Source organism: Hyperolius riggenbachi, chromosome 8 (assembly GCF_040937935.1).
Source record: "Hyperolius riggenbachi isolate aHypRig1 chromosome 8, aHypRig1.pri, whole genome shotgun sequence".
In the NCBI taxonomy this organism is placed as follows: domain Eukaryota; kingdom Metazoa; phylum Chordata; class Amphibia; order Anura; family Hyperoliidae; genus Hyperolius; species Hyperolius riggenbachi.
In genome coordinates, this window is record NC_090653.1 from 269,818,142 (window position 1) to 269,840,615 (window position 22,474).

Sequence of the window (22,474 nt, forward strand, 5' to 3'; positions counted from 1 at the left end):
CCTCCACCTATAAATAGGGCCCACACACACCATCTCGGGCTCACTTGACGTACCTTTGGATTCCCACAAAACATGCCCTGTTGGGGGTACTTGAGTGAGTTGAGAAAGCCTAATCTAGAACACTAGCTACAGGATCCTGCACTATGTAGCCTGACATCCTTGTCTGAACTCCTGCAAAGGAAACAAATTGAGTTTTCCAGAATCTACTGATTGTTTGCTTCTGTCCCTGTTTACAAAAGTCTTCTATTTTAGAATATATAAGCACAGATCAAAGATCTTTAGGTGTTGCCTATCCTATTCATTGACTTAAAGGGGTTCTGTGGGGGTTGTGGAAGAGAAAAACTGCCACTTACCTTGGGCTTCTATGAGCCCCGTGCAGCGGTAATGTCCCACGCCGTCCTGCTCCCAACCGCCGTTCCCCGCAGCCGACACCGGGCTATTATTCGTCTGACATACAGAAGAATAATGCGCGTTGCCGTGCCTCCGCTCGCGTCATCTGAGGCTAACTGCGCAGGCGCAGTACAACTATCTGAAAATGTGTCACCAGAATCTTGTCTGTATAGTGTAGGAGCAGAATATGTGTAACATGTTTCCTTTACACACACACACACACTTACAAACACACACACACACACACACACTTACACAGTGTTCTCCGCAGGCTCTTTTAACCGGGTGCTCCACCCGGCTAGTTTTAGTGAGCACCGGGCTGTCATCTGCTCACCTCCTCCTATTCTGTAAGCATAATTGCTCATAGAAGCACTGGCCCTGCATGTTCTCATCTCACCCCACCCGGCTACTATTTCATGCCTACCCGGCTGGAAAAAATTTCTGGGGCACACACACACACACACACACACACACACACACACACACACACACACACACACACACACACACACACACACACACACACACACACACACACACACACACACACACACACACACACACACACACACACACACACACACACTCTTAAAAGATTTTAGAATGGGCAAACACACTGAATCATTTATACATAATTATTGTAAAAATGAAGCACTTTTTTGTTACATTATTTTCACATTATTTCCTCTAAGTATAGGGATGGCGTAAACATACAAGGCAAATTATGTCACCCTTGGCAACATTTGTATTGTTCAGTATTTCTAACTGTGGCTCCTGAATGTCCTCATCGGTGCATCCGGCAGCAAAACACCGTGTCAAGCTGTTGGCAAACAGACATTAATTTATATTTCTGATCGTACACATTTACGACATAATAATGGATTTTGCAGTTTAGCCATCGATGAGCAAGACTGGAAATGAGGTTAAAAGTTGAGGGTAAATTGCTGTGACCATAAAAAAGGTGCTTAGATGGCTGTTTTTCACCATCCGCTGTGAAAGGGAGCTTCGATCAGCTGGTTTTATATTCGGAAAGAATTACCGTTAACGGAGATGCTCGGGAGCTGCATGATGATCAAGTTCATCTCACTGCACTTTCCGTACCTCAACGCCACGTGATGTTCAACCGCTTTATGGCAGAGGAGTTCTCAGAGTTCTGTTGGCCATTGTTAGAATTCTGCACTATGCTGAGCTGTCTCTATGAGCGGTGAAGGGTTATGTATTACTGTGGGGCCGCAGTGTGTCGTATTTAGGGGTGCGTATGCTGAGAAGGGGTATCTGAAAAATGTAGGCCAGAGGGCAAGCCATTAGTAGAATTCAGTAAAATTACCTATGTAGTTCAGAGGCACCAGGGTGAAATCAAATGATTAAAAACAGTTTAACCACTTAAAGACAACTGGGCGAATATATTTGTCCAGTGTATTTGTGGAAAGTGCACCACCAGTTTGCTACTAAATGAGGCACATGTGGTATCGTTTTAACCGTGACGAGTTGTGGAATTCATTTTAGTGTGTCTAAAAGCTGTGACCCATGTCACATGAAAATTAGGTAGGGACAAACTCAATCAAGCATAAAAAGTCTTTTTCAGAGTGATCAAACTTGGGAAAGTTTTAGCAACAACAAGAGACATATGTAGTATCATTTTAATCATGATAGGTAGTAGAAAAAACGTACATCTTAATTGTATTTGTTTACATATATTTAAAATTTTAGCGACAGAGGTCCTTTAATAAGAGTGGTGGTGGTCGGGAGGAGGACATGGGAAACCTCTTCGTAGGTAAGTATCTAAGTCTCTTTAACTTCATACTATGCCACTGCAGGGATTTTGCGGGGAAAATGTTTTTTTAGTTTTCAGTCCTTCTGCATCCCTCATGTTACACTTGTGGGTTCAGAGTTCCTCTGCACACTTTGGCCTCAATTCATGGAGCTTTATCAAACACTTTATCAAACGTTTGATAATTTACCTCATGGGTAAAATCTAATTTTGAATTCACTAAGGTGTTATATATTTATTGAACATTTTATCGGTAAAACATTCGATAAATATATAACACCTTAGTGAATTCAAAATTAGATTTTAGCCATGAGGTAAATTATCAAACGTTTGATAAAGTGTTTGATAAAGCTCCGTGAATTGAGGCCACAGTAGAACATTGTTGTCCTACTGACCCTTGTGTTGAGCCCAGCAGTTTAACAAAAGATCAAAAACTTTGATTTCCAAAATATCATGTGTATCAGGCAGCCTCCCTGGTAGTTATGACTTCCATATATGCACATATATTGTGTCTCTGCACTGTATGGAGCTAAGCAGAATTCTTCTTTAACAAACAAAGAGTTTCACCTCAACCGACCTCCGCTGCAATGTGAATATGGCAGCACAGGTGTGAGTGTTTACCGGGGCTTACATCACCAGCGGGAGCCCTAAATCACTCCTACAATATACATAACTCCAAATGTTTTCTTTTAGAATATAATATCCACTTAACTGTATAGTTTCACTGCGCCAATGAAGATAATTTATAGCACACTTGTTTAGTCTAACGCATGCTGGCATCCATTCTAAAATTAGATGCGGATTTCCCATTAATAGCCGTGTGATATATCATCGTCTTCTCTGGTCTCCGTGGCTGCGGTGCGGATGTTGCTATGGCTCAAGATACACAACTTTGTGGTGGAAGATAAAAAACGTTATACCTTGTGTGAAACGTGAATGTTTATTACACTCGTTTATCTGGGCCTGACTGCTATCTGGGGCCTGACTGCTATCTGAAGTGTGTTACAGAATACATTGAACTATACACATCTTTCCTTTTCCTTAAAGAGGAACTCCAACCTAGAATTGAACTTTATCCCAATCAGTAGATGATACCCCCTTTTACATGAGAAATATAATGATTTTCACAAACAGACCATCAGGGGGCGCTGTATGACTGATTTTGTGCTGAAACCCCTCCCACAAGAAGCTCTGAATACCGCGGTACTCTGGGCAAACTGCCACAATGTAACAATGTTCACAGACAGGAATTAGCTGTTTACAGCTGTCTCTAACAGCCAAAACGGCTAGAAGCAGCTACATAACCTGCCCACAGTAACAATGTCACCATGTAATACATGTCAGAATGTGAATCTGGGAGAGGAAAGCTTTTACAATGAGCAAACACTGACTAAATCATTTATACATAATTATGGTAAAAAATGAAGCACTTTTTTTACTACATTATTTTCACTGGAGTTCCTCTTTAAAGAGACCTGTTACAAAAAAAAATTGTCCCCTGGGGGGTACTCACCTCGGTAGGGGGAAGCCTCAGGGTCCCAATGAGGCTTCCCCCTCCACTGTAACTTCAGGCTCCCCCGAAGTGTCCCAGAATCCTCCATCGACAAGGCTGACAAGGCTTGCTATATTTACTTCCCCTGGCTCTAGCGGGGGTGCTGTTGCGGCTCTCTGCACGGAAATAGGCATAAGTAGCTGATCTCTGTCGGGCCTTCTCTACTGCGCAGGCGCAGGAGACTTGCGCCTGCGCAGTAGAGCAGCCCAGCAGCGATCGGCTATTTCCTCCGAGCGGAGAGCCAATACTGCGCCTGCGCTGGAGCCAGGAAGGTAAATATTTACATCCCCGCCGTTCCAGGAGCTTTTTCGCCGCCGCCTTGGGACCGAGGAGGACGGGGAATCCTCAATACGATCCGGAGGCTTCCCCCACCCGAGGTGAGTACCCACCAGGGGAGGTTTTTCTCATTACAGGTTTTCTTTAAAGCACATATGTCAAATTCCGACCCATGGGCCAAATGTGGCCCTCAGAGCCATCAAATTTGCCCCCCCCCCCTAAGTGGTTTCCCCACTTTGAATTATGTTTGGCCCACTCCAGACAACCAGGGAAGCTGTATTTGAGGTGATGCCCTAGATCACCAGGGAAGCCATGTGGAGGAGGGAGGGGGAAAGCACTAGGAACCAGTTAAAGAGAGTCTGAAGCGAGAATAAATCTCGCTTCAGACCTCATAAATAGCAGGGGCATGTGTGCCCCTGCTAAAACGCCGCTATAGCGCGGCTTAACGGGGGTCCCTTCACCCCCAAATCCCCCTCGATACACCCGGGGAGCGCTTCCTGGTTGGGGCAGGGCTAACCGCCGCAGCCCTGCCCCACGCGCGTCTGTCAGCGCGTATCTCCGCCTCTCCCCCGCCCCTCTCAGTCTTCCTTCACTGAGAGGGGCGGGGGAGAGGCGGCGATGCGCCGCTGACAGACGCGACTGGAGGCAGGGCTGCAGCCGTTAGCCCTGCCTCCAGGAAGAGACAGCCAGCGACCTTTTCACGACACACTTTTGCGGGGGGTGGGTTGGGGGTGAAGGGACCCCCGTTTAGCCGCGGGATAGCGGCGTTTTAGCAGGGGCACATGTGCCCCTGCTATTTATGAGCTCTGAAGCGAGATTTATTCTCGCTTCAGAGTCTCTTTAACTGTATATGGGAGGGAGGAGGCATTAAACACTAGGGAACAGTATAAGGGAGGGGGGCGCTATTAGACACTACAGAAATTTATAACGGAGGGAGGAGGCCACTAGACATTGAGGTTGGCTCGCGACTTGGTCTCAGTGTTCAATGTCGGCCCACTTTGTATTTGAGTTTGACACCCCTGCCTTAAAGGATAACTGAAGTGCGAGGGAGATGGAGGCTGCCATATTTATTTCCGTTTGCTATCGCGTTTGGCTTTGGTTTGAAGCAATGTACAGTAAAATGTACAGTGCTTCCGATTAGCTCTTCTTTCTTTCTGTTTTTTTAAATACTTACCAGGTGTCCCCGATGTCCAGCTTCTGTCCATAGCCCTGCCCCCTAATGAAAAAGGTCATAAGTGCTTCTCTAGGACCAATCAGAGAAGCGCCGTGACCTTTACTGCGGGGCTATGGGCGGAAGCCGGACACTCGGCAAAAACAATTGGCCCCCAAATCACTGCAAAATAACTTTTCATAGTGGTTTTGAAGCACTTCTATACATAGCATTGAGCGCTTAAAATGCTGCATGTCCTGTGATTGCAATCAACCCTCATTGCAATCGCACTAATGAGTTCCCCACCATTTAAATACATTGCCAAAGCGTTTTTGGAATTGTTGGCAATCCAAAAACACTGCCAAAATCACCCTAGTGGGTCTCAGCCCTTAACCAGCTTTTGCTAACCTTTACAAACACCTTGGACAACATCCAAGGTAATGCAAAAATAAAGATCCACTTACCTGCAGCTTCCTCCAGCCCCTGGCAGCCGTCCTGTGCCCTCACAGCAGCTCCGGTGGCTCCCGGTCTCCTATGCTGCAGATGCCGACCTCGCCATTAAGGTGCCCATTCAAGGTGGCGATAATATATTGTCCGATCTGCTACCATTCGATTGATCCTTTTATGATCGAATCTGATCAGAGAGGGATCTATTGCCCACCCATACAGTGTACACCAATTTCCAATAGATTTATATTTATTTATTTTATTTAGGTATTTATATAGCGCAACATATTACGCAGCGCTGTACATAGTATATTGTCTTGTCACTAACTGTCCCTCGGAGTAGCTCACAATCTAGTCCCTACTATAGGCATATGTCTATATTTATGTATAGTGTTGTACATGTATCATAGTCTAGGGCTAATATTAGGGGGAAGCCAGTTAACTTATCTGTATGGTTTTGGGATGTGGGAGGAAATCAGAGTGCCCGGAAGAAACCCACGCAAACACGGGGAGAACATACAAACTCCTTGCAGATGGTGACCTGGCTGGTATTCGAACCGGGGACCCAGCGCTGCAAGGCGAGAGCGCTAACCACTATGCCACCGTGCTGCCAATCTATTGGAAATCATCCTGCTGTCACCCCCCAAGTGTCTGCGTGTCTATGTGTGCGCATGTCTGTCCATACACAGTGTTGAAGGCTGTTTCCACATAAAATAATCATAATGCGGCAATCTTGCACCAGAAAATAATCGTAACGCAGCAATGTTTCATCATAAAATAATCGTAATGCGGCAATCTTGCATCAGAAAATAATTGTAACGCAGCAATATTTCACCGGAAAATAATCATAATGTGACAATGTTTCACTAGAAAATAATGGTAATGTGGGCAGCGTTTCACCAGAAAATAATCATAATGCGGCAATGTTTCATTGGAAAATAATGATAATGTGGCAACGTTTCACCAGAAAATCATCATAATGCAGCAATATTTCACCATAAAATAATCATAATGCGGCAATGTTTTCCCATAAAATAATTGGAATGCAGCAATGTTTCACCAGAAAATACGTATAATGCAGCAATGTTTCACTAGAAAATAATCATAATGTGGGCAGCGTTGCACCAGAAAATAATGTTCACCTGTAAAAAAAAAAAAAAAAAAAAAAAAAATACTCACCTGCAGAAGACTCCTCTCCCTGGGCGCAGCTTCCGCCGTTGATCTGCCTGCAGCGGTGCAGCCAGCCTACGAAAGTCCTGCGCTGATACTGTAGAGCAGGGCTACTGGAAGTTGGCGCCCAAAGCCCTGTACTGGAGACACAAATCTGGCTTTGGATGCCATCTTCCCATAGCCCTGCTCTGCCTGCGGTAAGACTCCCGCAGGCTGAGGTGAGCTGCAGGCTGTGGGGAGTGAGCTGACGCGCCGTCTATAAGACGCCGCGGCCAATTTACCACGGGGGTCCCAAAATCTGGAAAGGGAAGATGGGCACAGTGCCCCCCCCGGCAGCGCCCCCCTCCCACACGGCGCCCTAGGCGACCGCTTGGTTCGCCTGGTGAACCAGGCACCTGCACATTGTACAAGCACTTGCAGTGATGTTGAACACTGGATGAGGCCAATATTCACGTTGGCGGGCAGATGAACCTTCAACACTGCACATGGGCAGGGAGGCACATATACACTGGGGGGCGGGATACTGACACCGGCCAGGGGTCTGTATGTCATTGTGATATCGAGACCGTTACTACTGCGCACCATTATTAAGCCCTTTTGTCTGGGATTTTCCATCAATCGCGATCAATCCTTCTGACCGGAAATGTTGCTCTACCGATTTTCTTTCGATGTAATAAAATTATTGGATCGAAAGTTTGATTAGCTTGTGAAATCGATTAATGTATAGACCCCCGAGCTTTTATTGTATGATTGCATTTTTTATAAGATTCGATCGATTAGATTGTTAGCTAAAAATTGTACTGTTAAGGAGCATCTTCAGTCTACTTCACAGTTTACGTGCTATTAAACAAACACCCAGAAAGCAGCGAGATTTCCCAGCCACTCTTCAGAAGCAAAACTGATATTTATATCACTATTGCGAGTGTTAATCTCCTTGCCGTGTGGTGTTAGTGAGCTGATGCAGAGAACAAATTCCAGTCATTTTCCTTGCTTGAACTTGTAAAGGTTAAGTGCATAGAAAGGGCAGGAGTTGCGTTGCTTTCAGGCGAGGGTTAACAGTCCTCTGTGCACGGGGTAGGCGTAGCTAGACCTTAGATGTCATCACTAGAGGCAGCCAGAGGATGAAGGGGGCCCTTTGTTGGCAGTCTAACGTAAGCAGCTCTCCCTGACTAACACAAGCTGCCTATTGGACCGAGAGTGAGAGCCTAGGCGACCAGCAAGAACTTACAGGAAAACTTAGAAGTCTAATCTTCTCCTGGTGACTAGGAACTCTTCCCATGATCATTATGGAGGGACTGCATGGAAGGGATTTAGGTGAGCCCTCCTTTTCTCCTTAGAGATCGGAGCCTCTCCTTTTCTGGCGAACATCCTGCTTGGATCGATGAAGTTCGGAGTCTCCGCAGAGTTTTGGAGCTGTCCCGTGTCAAGAAAACGAGGAGTTAGCCGGAGGAGCACTACTCTAAACGGACTAGGATTTGGTTTGAGGCCAAGTGGCCTATCCCGCTCTGGACTTTTCGCATGTTGGAAGGAGGGGAAATCATCGAGTGCTCCAGGAGGAAGAAGCCATCCAGCAAGTCCTGCATGCAACAGATGAAAATGTTGGAAATCTGCTTGAAGCTAGTGGGCTGCAAATCGAAGAAAGGACTGTCCTCATCCTCCAGCTGCTATCTAGAAGGTGAGATAAGGGGGTGTCCGAGAGGAGGGGGGTGAGGAGGGGAGGCCCAGGCTTCAGCTCTAGCCAGCTGCAGCCTCCAGATCTGCAATCCCCTTTCTCTAGGCCTCAGCACAGATTAGGAGCAGGCAGCTGCCCCCCTCTCCCATAGCCACAGGCAAAACACCAAGATGAAGGACAAAAAGCAATCAGTTTAGGAAAGACTTTTAGAAAAGTAGTTTTAACTACTTCATGACCATTACGATAGCGTGTTCCTTTGCAGAAACTTTCTGGAAGTTGTTTCATGTATTTAAGTGTCGCATAACCTTGCTGTATTTAGATTGCAAGCTCTTAGTGAGTTGCTTGTGCCTTTTCGGTAGACGTATGCGTATGTGTTTTCCAGGCCACATAAGAGCGCATCCCGCGTCCTTTTCTGACCTCACCTTACATGGTAAAGTGTTCCACAACCAAATTCCTTAACAGATTCTGCCAAGTGTTTCATTAGATCGGTTTTAATGTTTCTTGGTTAGCTAGATTCCATTTTTTGTTTAACTAGTTGAGTGACCAGAGGCAGGACGTTACTGTATACATTGTCAGATGAATGCAACCCTTTCCAATATCTGCGCCATTGGCTCAACTATTCGTTCTTGAACAAGCCGCCAAGTGATCGCCGTGACCTGCGGTCTCTGCTTCTGACAGCTTCCAAAATGCCAGCTTTGATGGCATTGTGGGATTTGTAGTCCTACCTTCATCCAGCAGTTCCTGAGAGTTGGAGTACATCAGGGATTTAAAGAGTTCTAAGATGCATTAAGTAAAAGTATTCTCTAGTTATATTTTTACTTTTTTTTTTCACCTTTATTCGCTAGAAATCTCACTTGGGCCCATATGCTATTCACTTTTACTCATGAGTTTTCTCCTAGGAGATCATTTTTCATCTACAGTTTAGATTAACTTTGCATTGAAAAAAGTACTAAAAAGTAGGTGAAAAAGTACTGTCAAAATGATTTTGAGTATTTGTTTGCTTGCTGGTGGTGTAAAAGGCATTTGATGTACAAGTTGTGAAAATATCACCTAGGTGAAAAATGTGAATTGCATATGGCCCTTTGGCCCATATGCAAATCACTTTTTCTGCTGAGTTTTCTCCTAGCAGATAATTTTTCATCTTCAATTTAAAATAACTTTTTAGCACTTTGCAATAGAAAAAGTACTGAAAAGGCGGAAAAGTACTGTCAAAATAATTTTAAATATTTTCTTGCTTGCTGGTGGCTTAAAAAGGCATTTTATTGACAAGTTGTGGAAATATCACCTCGGAGAAAACTCAGGTGAAAAAGTGAATTGCATATGGTCCCGTATCAATGAAATTCCATTTAAGGCAGAAGCAAGCAAGAAAATACTATTTTGTCACTATTTGGTACTTTTTTCAATTGCAGAGTGCTGAGAGATGAAAAATGATCTCCTAGGAGAAAACTTTGGATACAAAGGGGCATATGCAATTCAATGTTTCACCTGAGTTATCTCCTAGGTGAAAATGTTAAACTTGTCAATAAAATGCCTTTTAAACTGTCAGCAAGCAAGAAAATACTCAAAATAATTTTGATAGTACTTTTTAACCTACTTTTTGGTACTTTTTTAGTTGAAAAGTGCTGGAAATGGAAACTTATTTTAAATTGAAGATGAAAACTTATCTCCTTGGAGAAAACTCTGGTGAAAAAGTGAATTGCATATAAGCCCTGTTGTACTAAGATTCATCACTTTTTTCACTTTTCACTGGATCTGTCATTCAAAAAGTCTTTCTTTCTAGTTATCTTTGACGAGATAGGGCCAGTGAAATTTTGACGTGACTTGGTGCAGATTTTTTAATTGAAATGTGTTCAGCTCGGGATTGGAACAGTCAAGTGAGTGGTTGATTGGTTGGATACCAGGTTACCTAATGCTACGTACACACATGCGACAACGATCGTTCGTTGAGAACGACGAACAAACTTTTAATTGATGAAAGAACGACCTAAGTAAAGATAGTTTTAAAAGGTGTGTAACGATCTGATCGTTAGAACGAACATTACATCACGTAAAGCAACTATTGCGCCTGCGCATAAAAATGAGAAGTTTCACAGAGAAATAGTGAAATGCGCATGTCAAGCCTAGTACGAACGACCGTTTCCAACGATGTACTACTTTTGCAAATGATCGTCGTTGGTTAAAATCCGCCGAGACAGAACTTTCTTTTGTAGCGATTTGGCTCGTTCGTCGTTTGCCTTAATAGTCGGTGGTTCGTTTTTTGTAACGATCGTCGTTGATAAAGATCGGGGAACGATCGTTACAAGCGACTATAGTCGCATGTGTGTACGCACCTTAAAACTAACATAACATTTGCATCAGCAAATTTGCATTCCACTGACCATCTCTATCTGACTAATTCCGAGACATTAGTCAGAATGCTGACTAATGACATACTAGAAACATTGCTCCAAAGTTTTGTGGTTGATTTTTTTTCGCACAAAAACATTGTAATAGTCATGAATTACAAACCTAATTTGCATTTGAATTCCCAATGCTATGACACTAAAGGTCCGTACACACGCCCAACACTAGTCTCCGAAAACAGGCGACCAACATTGTGGAAATGACTTTACCAGCGACGTCTTTGGAAAGACTTGTCATTTCCGCACACCGATATGGCAAAATGACCAACTCATTTAAATTCTGTGCGTGCAAATTCAGTAGAACAGTGTAGTTCCAACAACATTGTGTCCACATGCCCGACTGCACAATATCTGCCCAATAGAAGTCTCAATTGATCCGCTGGATGGATAGGGAAAATTGTCCAATGTCGGTTGCTTATCGTCATTTGGCTACAGTTGTACACACGATTATCATCCACTACTACAAAATCTGTAGCTTGTCAGACTCTTCAAACAACTATAGTTTAGCGGGTGTAGGAGGCTTTAGTGGAATTCTCCATTATCGATAGTAGATGAAATATGGACTGTAAGGGTTCAGCCACACTATAAGAGCTTTTCTGAGCGCTTGTGATTGATTTAAAAATCACTTCCATTCACGTTCATTAAAATCGTGGCAATCGCATATGCGCAAAATCGCAGCGATTTTTACTGCAATTTTAATGAAAGTGAATAAGAGCGATTTTTAAAAAGCGCTCACAAAGCTCTAATCAATCACAAGCGCTCAGAAAAGCGCTTATATTGTGGCTGAGCCCTTAGAGAGGACATACTGGGACTTGTAGTGTCACTTCATCTAGAGGTTCTTCACAGCAAAACAGGCCAATCCATTTTTGGAATTTTATAGGGGTGTATTCATAGTGCTTGACCATGCATGTTTTCCCCTCCATTTCTATTGGCATTATTTTGTCTACGTTCATTTTGCTCTTTTGAAGAGCTTTCCATTCTGCTGGATACTTTACACATTTTCAAAACTTCCTGCTTTCAGATAATTTTTTTTTAATGGTCCATAATATCTAAATAACTGAATAGCAGGTTGGTGGCATGTCTGGGTAAAATAACAACCAGGCAATATACCTGAAAAGTTGCCTATAAGATTTTTTTTGTTTAGCATTTGTTATGATCAATGTAGACACATGACTTATGACTTCTAAGACTTGGTAGACATATCTTCCTCTAGCACCTGAGTACATTCCTGCAGCTAATTTGCCAACATCCATTCATTTTCGGCACAGAGAACACAAAGAGAAGGATATGAAGATAACAGTAGCAGGCCAGACAACCTCAGTTCCTCTGCCCCAGTGTCCTTTCCTGCCTAAAACCGTCAACAACTTGCCTAACACTAACCTCATACCCATGTCTAATCCTAATCTTATCCACTTATTTGCCAAATACTAGCCTTGATTCTTTCCCAACTACTATTCCCCTCTCCAAACAGCCCTCAAGTTATCATTGCACCTAACCTTTACCCCTTCCTCCCCAAACACCTAACCTTCCACCTAAGCCTAGCTCAATCCTATACTCCTTATTAAGCACTTGCTGTCCCTAGGACGTGAAAATAAGTCTCTGCACTACTTCCTACAAAATTTCACCAACTTTTGTAGGCTAACCCTAACCCTAAGGCCTCTTGCACACTGCAAGTGATTCCGATTCAGATTCCGCTTTTTAATCAGTTTTTACATCCGATTCAGATTCCGATTTGCAGTGTGCAGGGAGCAAACTGCAAATCGGAATCTGAATCGGATGTAAAAACTGATTAAAGGGAACCAGAGAGGATTCAATATACATACCTGGGGCTTCCTCCAGCCCCATACGCACGGATCGCTCCCACGCCGCCGTCCTCCGCTGCCTGGATCCGCCGCCACCGGGTCCCGTCATTGCCGCGAGTCGGCAAGTCGGCCGGCGGACGCGGCCAATTCTCCGCATTACAGGGTGCTCTCTCCATACAGATACGCATGTGGCTGCTTACTGCGCTGCCGCATGCGTACATGTATGGAGGGAGCCCCTGTGATGCGGACAATTGGCCGCGTCCGCCGGGAATTGACGGGCCCGGTACCGGCGGATCCAGGAAGCTGAGGACGGCGGCGTGGGAGCGATTCAGGCTTATGGAGCTGGAAGAAGCCCCAGGTATGTATAAAATCATTTTCTTTTTTCAACCCCCCGTTCCTCTCTGGTTCCCTTTAAAAAGCGGAATCTGAATCGGAATCAGTTGCAGTGTGCAAGAGGCCTTACACTGTTTATTTATCTGTGGCCTGATACCTCACTACAGAGTTGTAAAATAATGACCGCAAACCCCTCTCCTCCTCCCAGGGAATTCAGTGGCAGATTTAATTAGTAAACAAGTGTAAAATACAAATTCCAGGAGCAGACAGTAGCAGATTGTATACATTACTTAATTGTTACATGAAATACAGTTTCAAAACAAATGAACTGTTGAAATAACTAGTAAAAGTGGATAAATTGTGTACTTTTTCACTTTTTTCTTTATTTTACTTTTAAAGGGCATAGAAAATAAGGTAATTACTAATAACAAATATCAGCCACAAAAAGCCTTATTTGTCCTAAAAAAAACCCAATATATAGATCATTTAGTTGTGATAATTATTGATAAAGTTATTGCCAAAGTAATCACAGCTGAGCTGAACTGTGAAAATTACCAGGGTAGTGAATTGGTTAAACAATTCACAACCAAAACCAACATTCTGATCTACCACCAGATAACTGGTAACCCTAACCATACCCTGAAACCCTAGGGTCATTATGTTTAACCATCCACAACCCCTGTGATGTTATAAATTACTAGTATGTGCATATCGGGATGAAGAGTCCCGATAATTGCTTGGCCAAACTATCTCCCAATATATCATCATTTCACCAACTTTTGTAGGCACGGTTTTACTGCATGCTACCTTAATTTTGAAAAACGTGTCCATACCAAACACAGTGCTTTGCTTAGGTGTGTCCATTATTTTGTCCAACCCCTGTAAGTCTAGTATTGTTTTCAGTACAGGAATAGTTAATAAACTCCGTTGTTATCTATGCAAAAGAGCCATTGAGCTCCACGACTTTCAAAGTCACATAGGACAGTTCAAAAGTTCACTAGCCTGCTCTGTAAAATCATTTAGAATGCTGAGTAGTGTGTAAGCTGCAAATATTATTAATGATGCAATGTTATAAAAAAAAACAACATATAACTGAAAATAAAAATATCATCTTTGCTACTAATGTTCTAGTAATTATCCATAATACACAACCAGTTCAATTATATCATCATATATATTTTTTTCCCCTTCATGACCACTTGATGACCACAGTGCTAACCCCCCTAAAGACCAGGCCATTTTTTGCAGTACTGGGCTGTGCAGGCTTTTCAGCCTCCTGCACAGCCCAGCTATGGTGCCCAGCGATCGGACTCGCCTCCTTTTTTTGTCCCTAAGGGGACATGCCGACGGAAGGGTCCGATCGCTGCGGCAGTTTTTTTTTTTTTTTTTTTTTCTTCAGCCTCTATGAGGCTCTCTCTCCCTCCTCCCCTCCGGTATCTGAATTGGAACATGACGGCGATCCGTCCTGTTCCGCCTCTCATAGGCATCAGCCTATGAGAGGACGGCGCACCCCGGCCAATTAAAGGCCGGGGTTCACCGATCTCGTACAGCGCTGCCTGGGACCGCAACGCTGTACAGTTGTAAACAAAGGGGATTTCTTTCCCCTTTCGTGTACAAAAAGCCTGCTAGCCGGGATAGGCGTCTAGCAGGCTACTCACAGAACTCCTTTCCGTGAAGTGGCAGGGAACGATCGCGCATACGCGAGGAAGTTCCCTGTGAAACTGCAGCCCCAGAACTTGACGCCAATTGGCGTTAGGCGGTCCTGGGGCTGCCGCTGCGGTCACGCCTACTTGGCGGTCTTCAAGTAGTTAAAGGACAAACTAGCTGAAGGGGAAAACTTAAGCTTTACTTACCTGGGGCTTCTTCCAGTCCCTAACAGTCTATGTGGTCTCTCGCTGCAGTTCCACTTCCCTCCAGTGCCCTAGCTAGCCTTCAGATTACCTGCAGTGATCGCAGCCTGCAATTGATTATTATTACAGTATTATTGCTACGCATTTATAGATTGCTAACAAACCTCCAGGGTGCTTTACAGAGTACACTGAACAGCTAATGTCACTAATTGTCTCACAATCCAATGTAAAGTATGCAGTCTTGAGTGGCTCTTAGCATGGACTGATTGGCTAATGATCCTTATGGATTTTCTCATCTGGGCCCATAAGCGATGTCGTACGTACTTCCACCAATGTATATAGATAAAACACACTGGTTAGGGTTTCTCCATATTAACAGGGCCAGATTTGTACTTTTTACCGCCCTAGGCCAACTATACCGTCTGTATGGTTGTTATTTCTTTGGGCCCCAATGAGGATTCTACTTACTTTCCATCATTGGATGTCACAGACAATAACTATTTCAGTAATATGCGTATAGATTAGAAATTATGTTTTCCTTAAGAACTTTTATGTTATGTTTGCCATCTCGTTAATGATGGACCCATTGTGTCTCCATCTGAGTTAAGGTGGCCACACACGATACAATAAAATGATCCAATTTTACGGCAATTCGATAAAAATGATCGGATCTCTCGGAAAAAAAACAAAAGCTTTTTTTTTCATTTGACTGAAAAATCCGATCGGATTTCCAGTTTTTATCGATTCAGAATGCCAGATATTTTTCTTCAATCTTTCTGAAGATTTTATGGTTTGTGGTAGATTGCCAATTTATTAATATACACACCCTAGCAATTTTCTCAGAGTTTCTAATCATTTTTATCATAATTGGGGAAAAATTTAACATAGGTGTGTGGTACATTGGTCATATTTTTGAAATGTTACAATCCGTCAGAAAAATTGATTGCAATTCTTAAATTGAACAGATATTTAAAAAATTGTATGGTGTGTAGCCACCTTTAGGCTAATGTGTACCTGCAGGATAGAGCTTACAGGACTTGCAGAGATGACACAAGTACAGGACAGAGTGTTCAAAGGTTAAAGCTGTCCTTGTAGATAGGGATGGCTGTATAGAACAGCTTTACTGCCTCTCACTGAGCCGCCCCTAAATTTCTGGTGCCCTAGGCCATGGCCTATGCGGCCTTGCAAGAAATCCGGCCCTGCATATTGATAAGGAGAAAGCATTCCTCATAAAGGAAGGCTACATAAATTCTAGTTATAAAATCTTAAGTTCTAAAGCAAAACTTTAGTTAATACAGACAGGTATGCGTGATATTATGTGCATTTTGCACTAAGGCTCAGTTCACATTTGTGTTAAACAGCGGACCAGAACGGAACGGATACTGTACAAACGGAATGGATGCGAACGGATCCAGTGTTAACCAGTGGAACCGTTCACATCCGTCCGCTCGAACTGATCTGTTCCATCCGTTCTGCTGGATGGAAAGCAACTTTGCACCAATTTTTCCAGACGGCTAACCCGAGCAAACCGGAAATGGAAGATGAAGCCCTGCATTGGGGGCAGTGGGAGAATAAACATTTCTTCACAATAGTGAAGAAATGGACCATTCTGAGGGATAATCCACCGGGGTTGGGGGTCTGGGGGGGATGTGGGGACACTCCATTGAGGGTGTTGGTCTGGGGGGACGCTCCACTGGAGGTGGGGGGATGTGGGGACGTTACATTGGGGGTGTTGGTCTGGGGGGAGGCTCCACTGGGGGTGGGGGTCTGGGAGGACGCTCCACTGGGGGTGGATTTGGGGGGATGTGGGGGTGATGCTCCATTGAGGGTGTTGGTCTGGGGGGACGCTCCACTGGGGGGGGGGGTCTGGGGGGGATGTGGGGACGCTCCATTGGGGGTGTTGGTCTGGGGGGATGATCCACTGTCGGTGGGGGTCTGCAGGAACGCAAGTGTGATAGTGGGCGGGTGAGGGAGGGTTTCTTACCAACGTCCCACATTGCGTCATGTGACTACCAAACTTCCTCCTTCTGGGTTGGAGGAGGCAGTGTGGTAGTTATTCATGTGAGACGCAAGAAGTAAGACAGAAGCCTGGTAACCCTCCCTCACCCGCCAGCTCAGGTACACGGATCGAAGTGAAAACGGATCCGATCGACCGGCGATCAAATCCATTTTCACTGATCCTTTAGCCAGTGTGAACGAATCCTTATGAATCCGGTGAAGCGGAAACTGAATCCGCATTACCGGATTAATTTGGCTTTAAAATCTGTGAACCAGGCCTAACGGACCCACAGATTAGCTTGTTCCTGCCTGCCTATTTTCTTTTTCTTTTGGTATGGTAGCTGCCATTTCCTTGGTGATGTCTGTACAGTGTAGCAAACAGGAAGAATTCACAGCATTTTTAGCCTACTATTCACACAAGGCTGGTGTCTGAAAGGGTTCACAGTCACAACAGAAGTAGATTCTTATAGCTCTTGTTTGTATAAGCAAGATATGCATTGTTGCTGTTCCGGACTGATTTAGTATAAACAGGATAAAGCTATAATTAGCTAATCACTTCTGCACACCATCTTGACTAGTGCTCCTTTGAACGGCTTTGTATTCAGACTGTTATCTTATTTGAAAACTTTGCTTTATTTGGAGCAGTTTGTTTTTTTAGGATACGTAAAAAAGTTAACACCTGGAACGCTTGCATTACGAATATGGAGCAATTTCATGGTTTGGAATTCATTGTGGTTGTCTACCAAATCATCTGCCTTTGTACACATGTAAAACATGACTAAGCAATGTAGTTATTTACTGACTATCTGGGTGCAGGTTGTCTCTACAGTACTGTAGAATGCTTCAACATTGGTTAAGATTGCCCACAGGGTATCACACTAGGAAATGCTAGGCCATATAGTTCTCTGACATACAGTATAGAGATAGGCTAAACTTGATTTACTTGACAGATTTAGGTTTTTTCCATCTTTAGTGCTTCATGGAGAAGATGGCTAGCATTTCTACATGGCCAAAAACAATGTTGTTGTCTATCAGCATGTGTAAACCGAGGGGAAATATTGCTATCTCAACAACACACCTCTTTCCGCGTCTTCAAGCAAGGTCATGGTATGAGAGGGTTTTCACATCTTCAGACTAGGCCAAAACCTGAGTGGCTTTCCACATCTTTTGGCTAGGCCCAGGTATGAGAGGTTTTTCACATTTTCAGGGTAGAACCTGGTCTGAGAGGTTTTCCACATCTTTAGGCTAGGCCCAGGCTTGAGAGGTTTTCCAAATATTTTGGGTAGGCCCAAGCCTCAGAAATTTTCCTCATCATTTGGCTAGGCCCAGGCCTGAGAGTTTTTCATATCTTAAGCTTGATTCTCTAAGACAAATAGCATGCCTTATCAAAGTTAAAACGCCTTATCAGAGTAGCATAGCGAGCGCTACGAATCCATAGGGGCTCAGGGCAGGACGAGTGGAGCTCTCCTCATTGCCAATTAGCAGGCATAAGTTTGCTATGCTACTCTGATAAGGCGTGTTAACTTTGATAAGGCATGCTATTTGTCTTAGGGCTCTTTCACACTACAGGCAGCAGTAAAAGGCTAAAACGCTGCGTTTTGGCTGCAGGCGTTTTCAAGGCGTTTTAACGCCAACCCATTACTATCAATTGTAAAGAGAAACGCAGCAGTCAGCCCTAAAAAAGCTCCTGGGAGCGTTGAAACGCAACGCTTCAAAACGCGGCGTTAGATGTGAAAGGTACAATGAAAGTCTATGGACTTTCATTTTACCTTGGAAAACGCCAACTTTGGCCGTGGCGTTAAAACGCCGAAAAAGCCCTCTAGTGTGTAAGGGCCCTTAGTGAATCAATACCTTTCTGTCTAGGCCCAGGCCTGAGAAGTTTTCCACATCTTCTGTCTAGGCCAAAGCCTAAGAGGTTTTTCACACCTTTTGGCTAGGCCCATGCACGAGAGGCTTTCCACATCTACTGTCTAGGCCCAGGCATGAGTGGCTTTCCAGATCTTCAGGATAGGCTCAGGCATGAGAGGCTTTCCAGATCTTCAGGATAGGCTCAGGCATGAGAGGCTTTCCAGATCTTCAGGCAAGACCAAGGCCTGAAAAAGTATTGCACATCTTCTGGCTAGGCCCAAGCATGAGAGGCTTTCCATATTTTCAGGCTAGGCCCAGGCATGAGAAGATTTCCACCATTGCTAATATAAAGCAAAATTTTAGTAAAACAAAAAAGTGAACATTAGATTACATTCGAAACATACAGTATATCTAGCCATTGTTGTATAAGTGATTTGTGTTAGTCTGTGAAGGAACACATGGAAGTAGTTGGTGCTTCATCTTTCTGTAAACACAACGCCTGCCACCTGTAAGGCTAGTCATGTATTCGTTTATAATTTGAATGAGTTTATATTTGAGGATATACAGTATATGACATATTTGGCACCAGATACTACATTTCTCTAACATCGTTTCCTGAGGCAGGTTATTTGGTGTATTGGGCTGAAATACCATTTAATAATGTACAGTATACAGAGTGCAGGAGTTCAGGCTAATCGCACAACGCACTCGGAATGGCCTAGTGAAACAGTAGGCAACCACTTCTGCAAGAAATATTAATGACCATCGTCTAATAAGCAAGAAGGCAAGAAACTTACTTCATATCCCATTTATATTCTGAAAATTTTTTTAAGTTGGAACAAGCAAGTAGATATTTAACCACTTAACGACCAGCCAACGCCGTTAGGCGGTGGCTGGTTGCAGTGGTATCTCCATGGACCGTTCCATGTCAGTTCACGGTGTTTACAGCATACGGCGCTGCTGTCACAGCAGCGCCGTAAAGGAGATTGGTGATTCCCGGCCTCTGATTGGCCAGGGATAGCCGCCGTCTGATAGCCTATCAGAGGTGGTACAGGACGAATCGCCGTTAGGAGGAGGAGGGAAGGAAACAGAGGGAGGGGGGAATATCGCTGCGGAGGGGGGCTTTGAGGAGCCCCATCCCCCCGCCCCCCCTGCTAAACACAGCAAGCCGGCGGCGATCAGACCCCCCCAGCAGGACATCCCCCTAGTGGGGAAAAAAGGGGGGGAAGTCTGATCGCCCTGCCTATTACCCGATCTGTGCTGCGGGCTGAAGAGCCCACGCAGCACAGATCAATCAAAACTCGGCCGGTCCTTATGTGTTTAAACCGTAATTCCAGTTAAAACCGAAATCCAAGCAAGTCATAAAAATACCTTTATGCTCCAGAACAGAATGTAATCTGTTGAATACATTTCATTTGAATGAAAGCAACCACATACCTATACTGATCATTTATGTGGTCACATGATCACAGTTCCTCTATTCTTAGGCTAGTTACACACCAGGACGTTGCGGTTAGGGGACGTTATAAGGCACATAACGTGCCCCTAACGCAACGCCTGGTGCTCTCTGATGTGGACGTCAGAGTGAGCCGCGTTGTGCAGCTCACTCTGGCGTCCGTGATGCGTACTCTTGGACGCATGCGGCATCACGTGGTCCCGCCCGACCAATCGCCGCACAGAGCGGCCGCTCCAGGAAGTAAACACTGCACGTCACTGAGTGCAGTGAATATTAATTAGCCATGTGCCCGGCCGCTCTCCCCAACATGACTGAGCATGTGCAAACAGTCTAACGCGGCTTAGCCGCGGAGAACGCACAGCATGCAGCACTTTGCTGCATTACAATGTAACGCAACTTGGGCAGTAGGAACAGCCCACTTGTGTTACATTGCTGTGCTCTGGGGGAGCATTACAGGCTGCACTAACTTGCGCCTGTAACGTCCCTGTGTGCAAGAAGCCTTAAAGGAGAATTGTAGTGAGAAGAATATGGAGGCTGCCTTACTTATTTCCTCTTAACCATTACCAGTCGCTGGCAGCCCTGCTGATCTATCTGGCTGCAGTAGTGTCTGAATCACACCAGAAACAAGCATGCAGCTAATCTTGCCAGATCTGACAATAATGTCAGAAACACCTGATCTGCTGCATGCTTGTTTAGGGTCTATGGCTAAATGTATTACAGGCAGGGGATCAACAGGATAGCCAGGCAACTGGTACAAGCAAATAAATATTACAGCCTCCATATACATCTCACTTCAGTTGTCCTTTAAGGCACCTGGACTGGGTGGTATATGGAGGCTGCCAGATTAATTTCCTTTTAAACAATACCAGTTGCCTGGATGCCCTGCTGATCCTTTAATACTTACAGCAATGGACACTGAACAAGCATGCAGATCAGATGTATCTTATTAAAGTCTGACTGGATTAGCTGCATGTCTGTTTCTGATGTGTGATTCAGACTCTACTGCAGCCAAAGGGATCAACAGGGAATATCAGGCAACTGGTATTGTTTAAAAGTAAATACATTTGGCATCGTCCATTTTGATTTCCCTTCAGGTATATTTTAAACAAGACTGTCAACAATGTGGACAATGACAATCATTTTGGATCTGATCAAAATAACGTTTTTTCCTAAATTTCTCCTGGGAGATGATTTTTCATCTTCTGTTTAAAATACATTTTCAACACTCTGCAACTGAAAAAGTGCTTGGATTTAGGCTTTAAAATGGAACTAAACACACAGTCTAAAGAACATGTCCATTTCCAGAGTGTGGTGATTGTGCTGAAGAGGGGAAATGTTCATGTAATTAAAAAAAATATACTTCCCAACCAAAATCATCTTTTCATCTTCTGGGTTCCGGCAGGTCTTTAGCGCATATGGAAGCGGCTGTGCATCCAGGTAGATCTGTCCCCCAGTACTCTGTCCTGGCTGATGACTTGTGTGGCCTGCACCCTCCTCGTATGCTCTCCCTCCCCTAGCTTTGATTGGTGCTCCCTTGTATTCTGTGCACACAGAGAAGGGGATGAGTAGGCAGCAATGAGGGGACCTGAAGCAGCAGTCAGCGCCAAAAGTGGAGTCTGGAAGCAGCTAGAGGAGCACAGTAAAGTTGTATACACACAATTACTGTCACCAGCAGGGCTAGGAACAGTGTCATCTCACTATCTGTCAGCAGACAACTAGATTACAGTTTTTAACTGTCCCAGTGTGATGACAGTCTCTACCTGACAACTGTCACAGCATGGTTACAGTCTCTACCTGACAACTGTCACAGCATGGTTACAGTCTCTACCTGACAACTGTCACAGCATGGTTACAGTCTCTACCTGACAACTGTCACAGCATGGTTACAGTCTCTACCTGCCAACTGTCACAGCATGGTTACAGTCTACCTGCCAACTGCCACAGCATGGTTACAGTCTCTACCTGACAACTGTCACAGCATGGTTACAGTCTCTACCTGACAACTGTCACAGCATGGTTACAGTCTCTACCTGCCAACTGTCACAGCATGGTTACAGTCTACCTGCCAACTGCCACAGCATGGTTACAGTCTCTACCTGAAAACTGTCACAGCATGGTTACAGTATCTACCTGACAACTGCCAGTGTGATGATAGTCTCTACCTGTCAACTGTCACAGCATGGTAACATGCTTTACTTGTCAACTGTCACAGCATGGTTACTGTCGCTACCTGTCAACTGCCACAGCATGGTTACTGTCTCTACCTGGCAACTGTCACAGCATGGTTACAGTCTCTACCTGACAACTGTCACAGCATGGTTACAGTCTCTACCTGACAACTGTCACAGCATGGTTAC

The 22,474-nt window shown here is 44.4% G+C and overlaps 1 protein-coding gene across 2 annotated transcripts in view; it reads left to right on the plus strand.

The window, feature by feature from the left end:
• Positions 1-22,474, plus strand: part of ABL1 (ABL proto-oncogene 1, non-receptor tyrosine kinase) — a 388,171-nt gene that overhangs the window by 236,491 nt on the left and 129,206 nt on the right. The window contains exon 1 of one of the 2 annotated variants that reach the window (XM_068248845.1): positions 7,874-8,431. The exons of the other annotated variant lie outside the window; for it this stretch is intronic. Coding sequence (XP_068104946.1) covers positions 8,275-8,431 — 157 coding nt within the window. The 5' untranslated portion in view covers positions 7,874-8,274. Of the gene's footprint in view, positions 1-7,873; positions 8,432-22,474 lie in introns of those variants that run through there. 2 annotated transcript variants of the gene reach the window in all.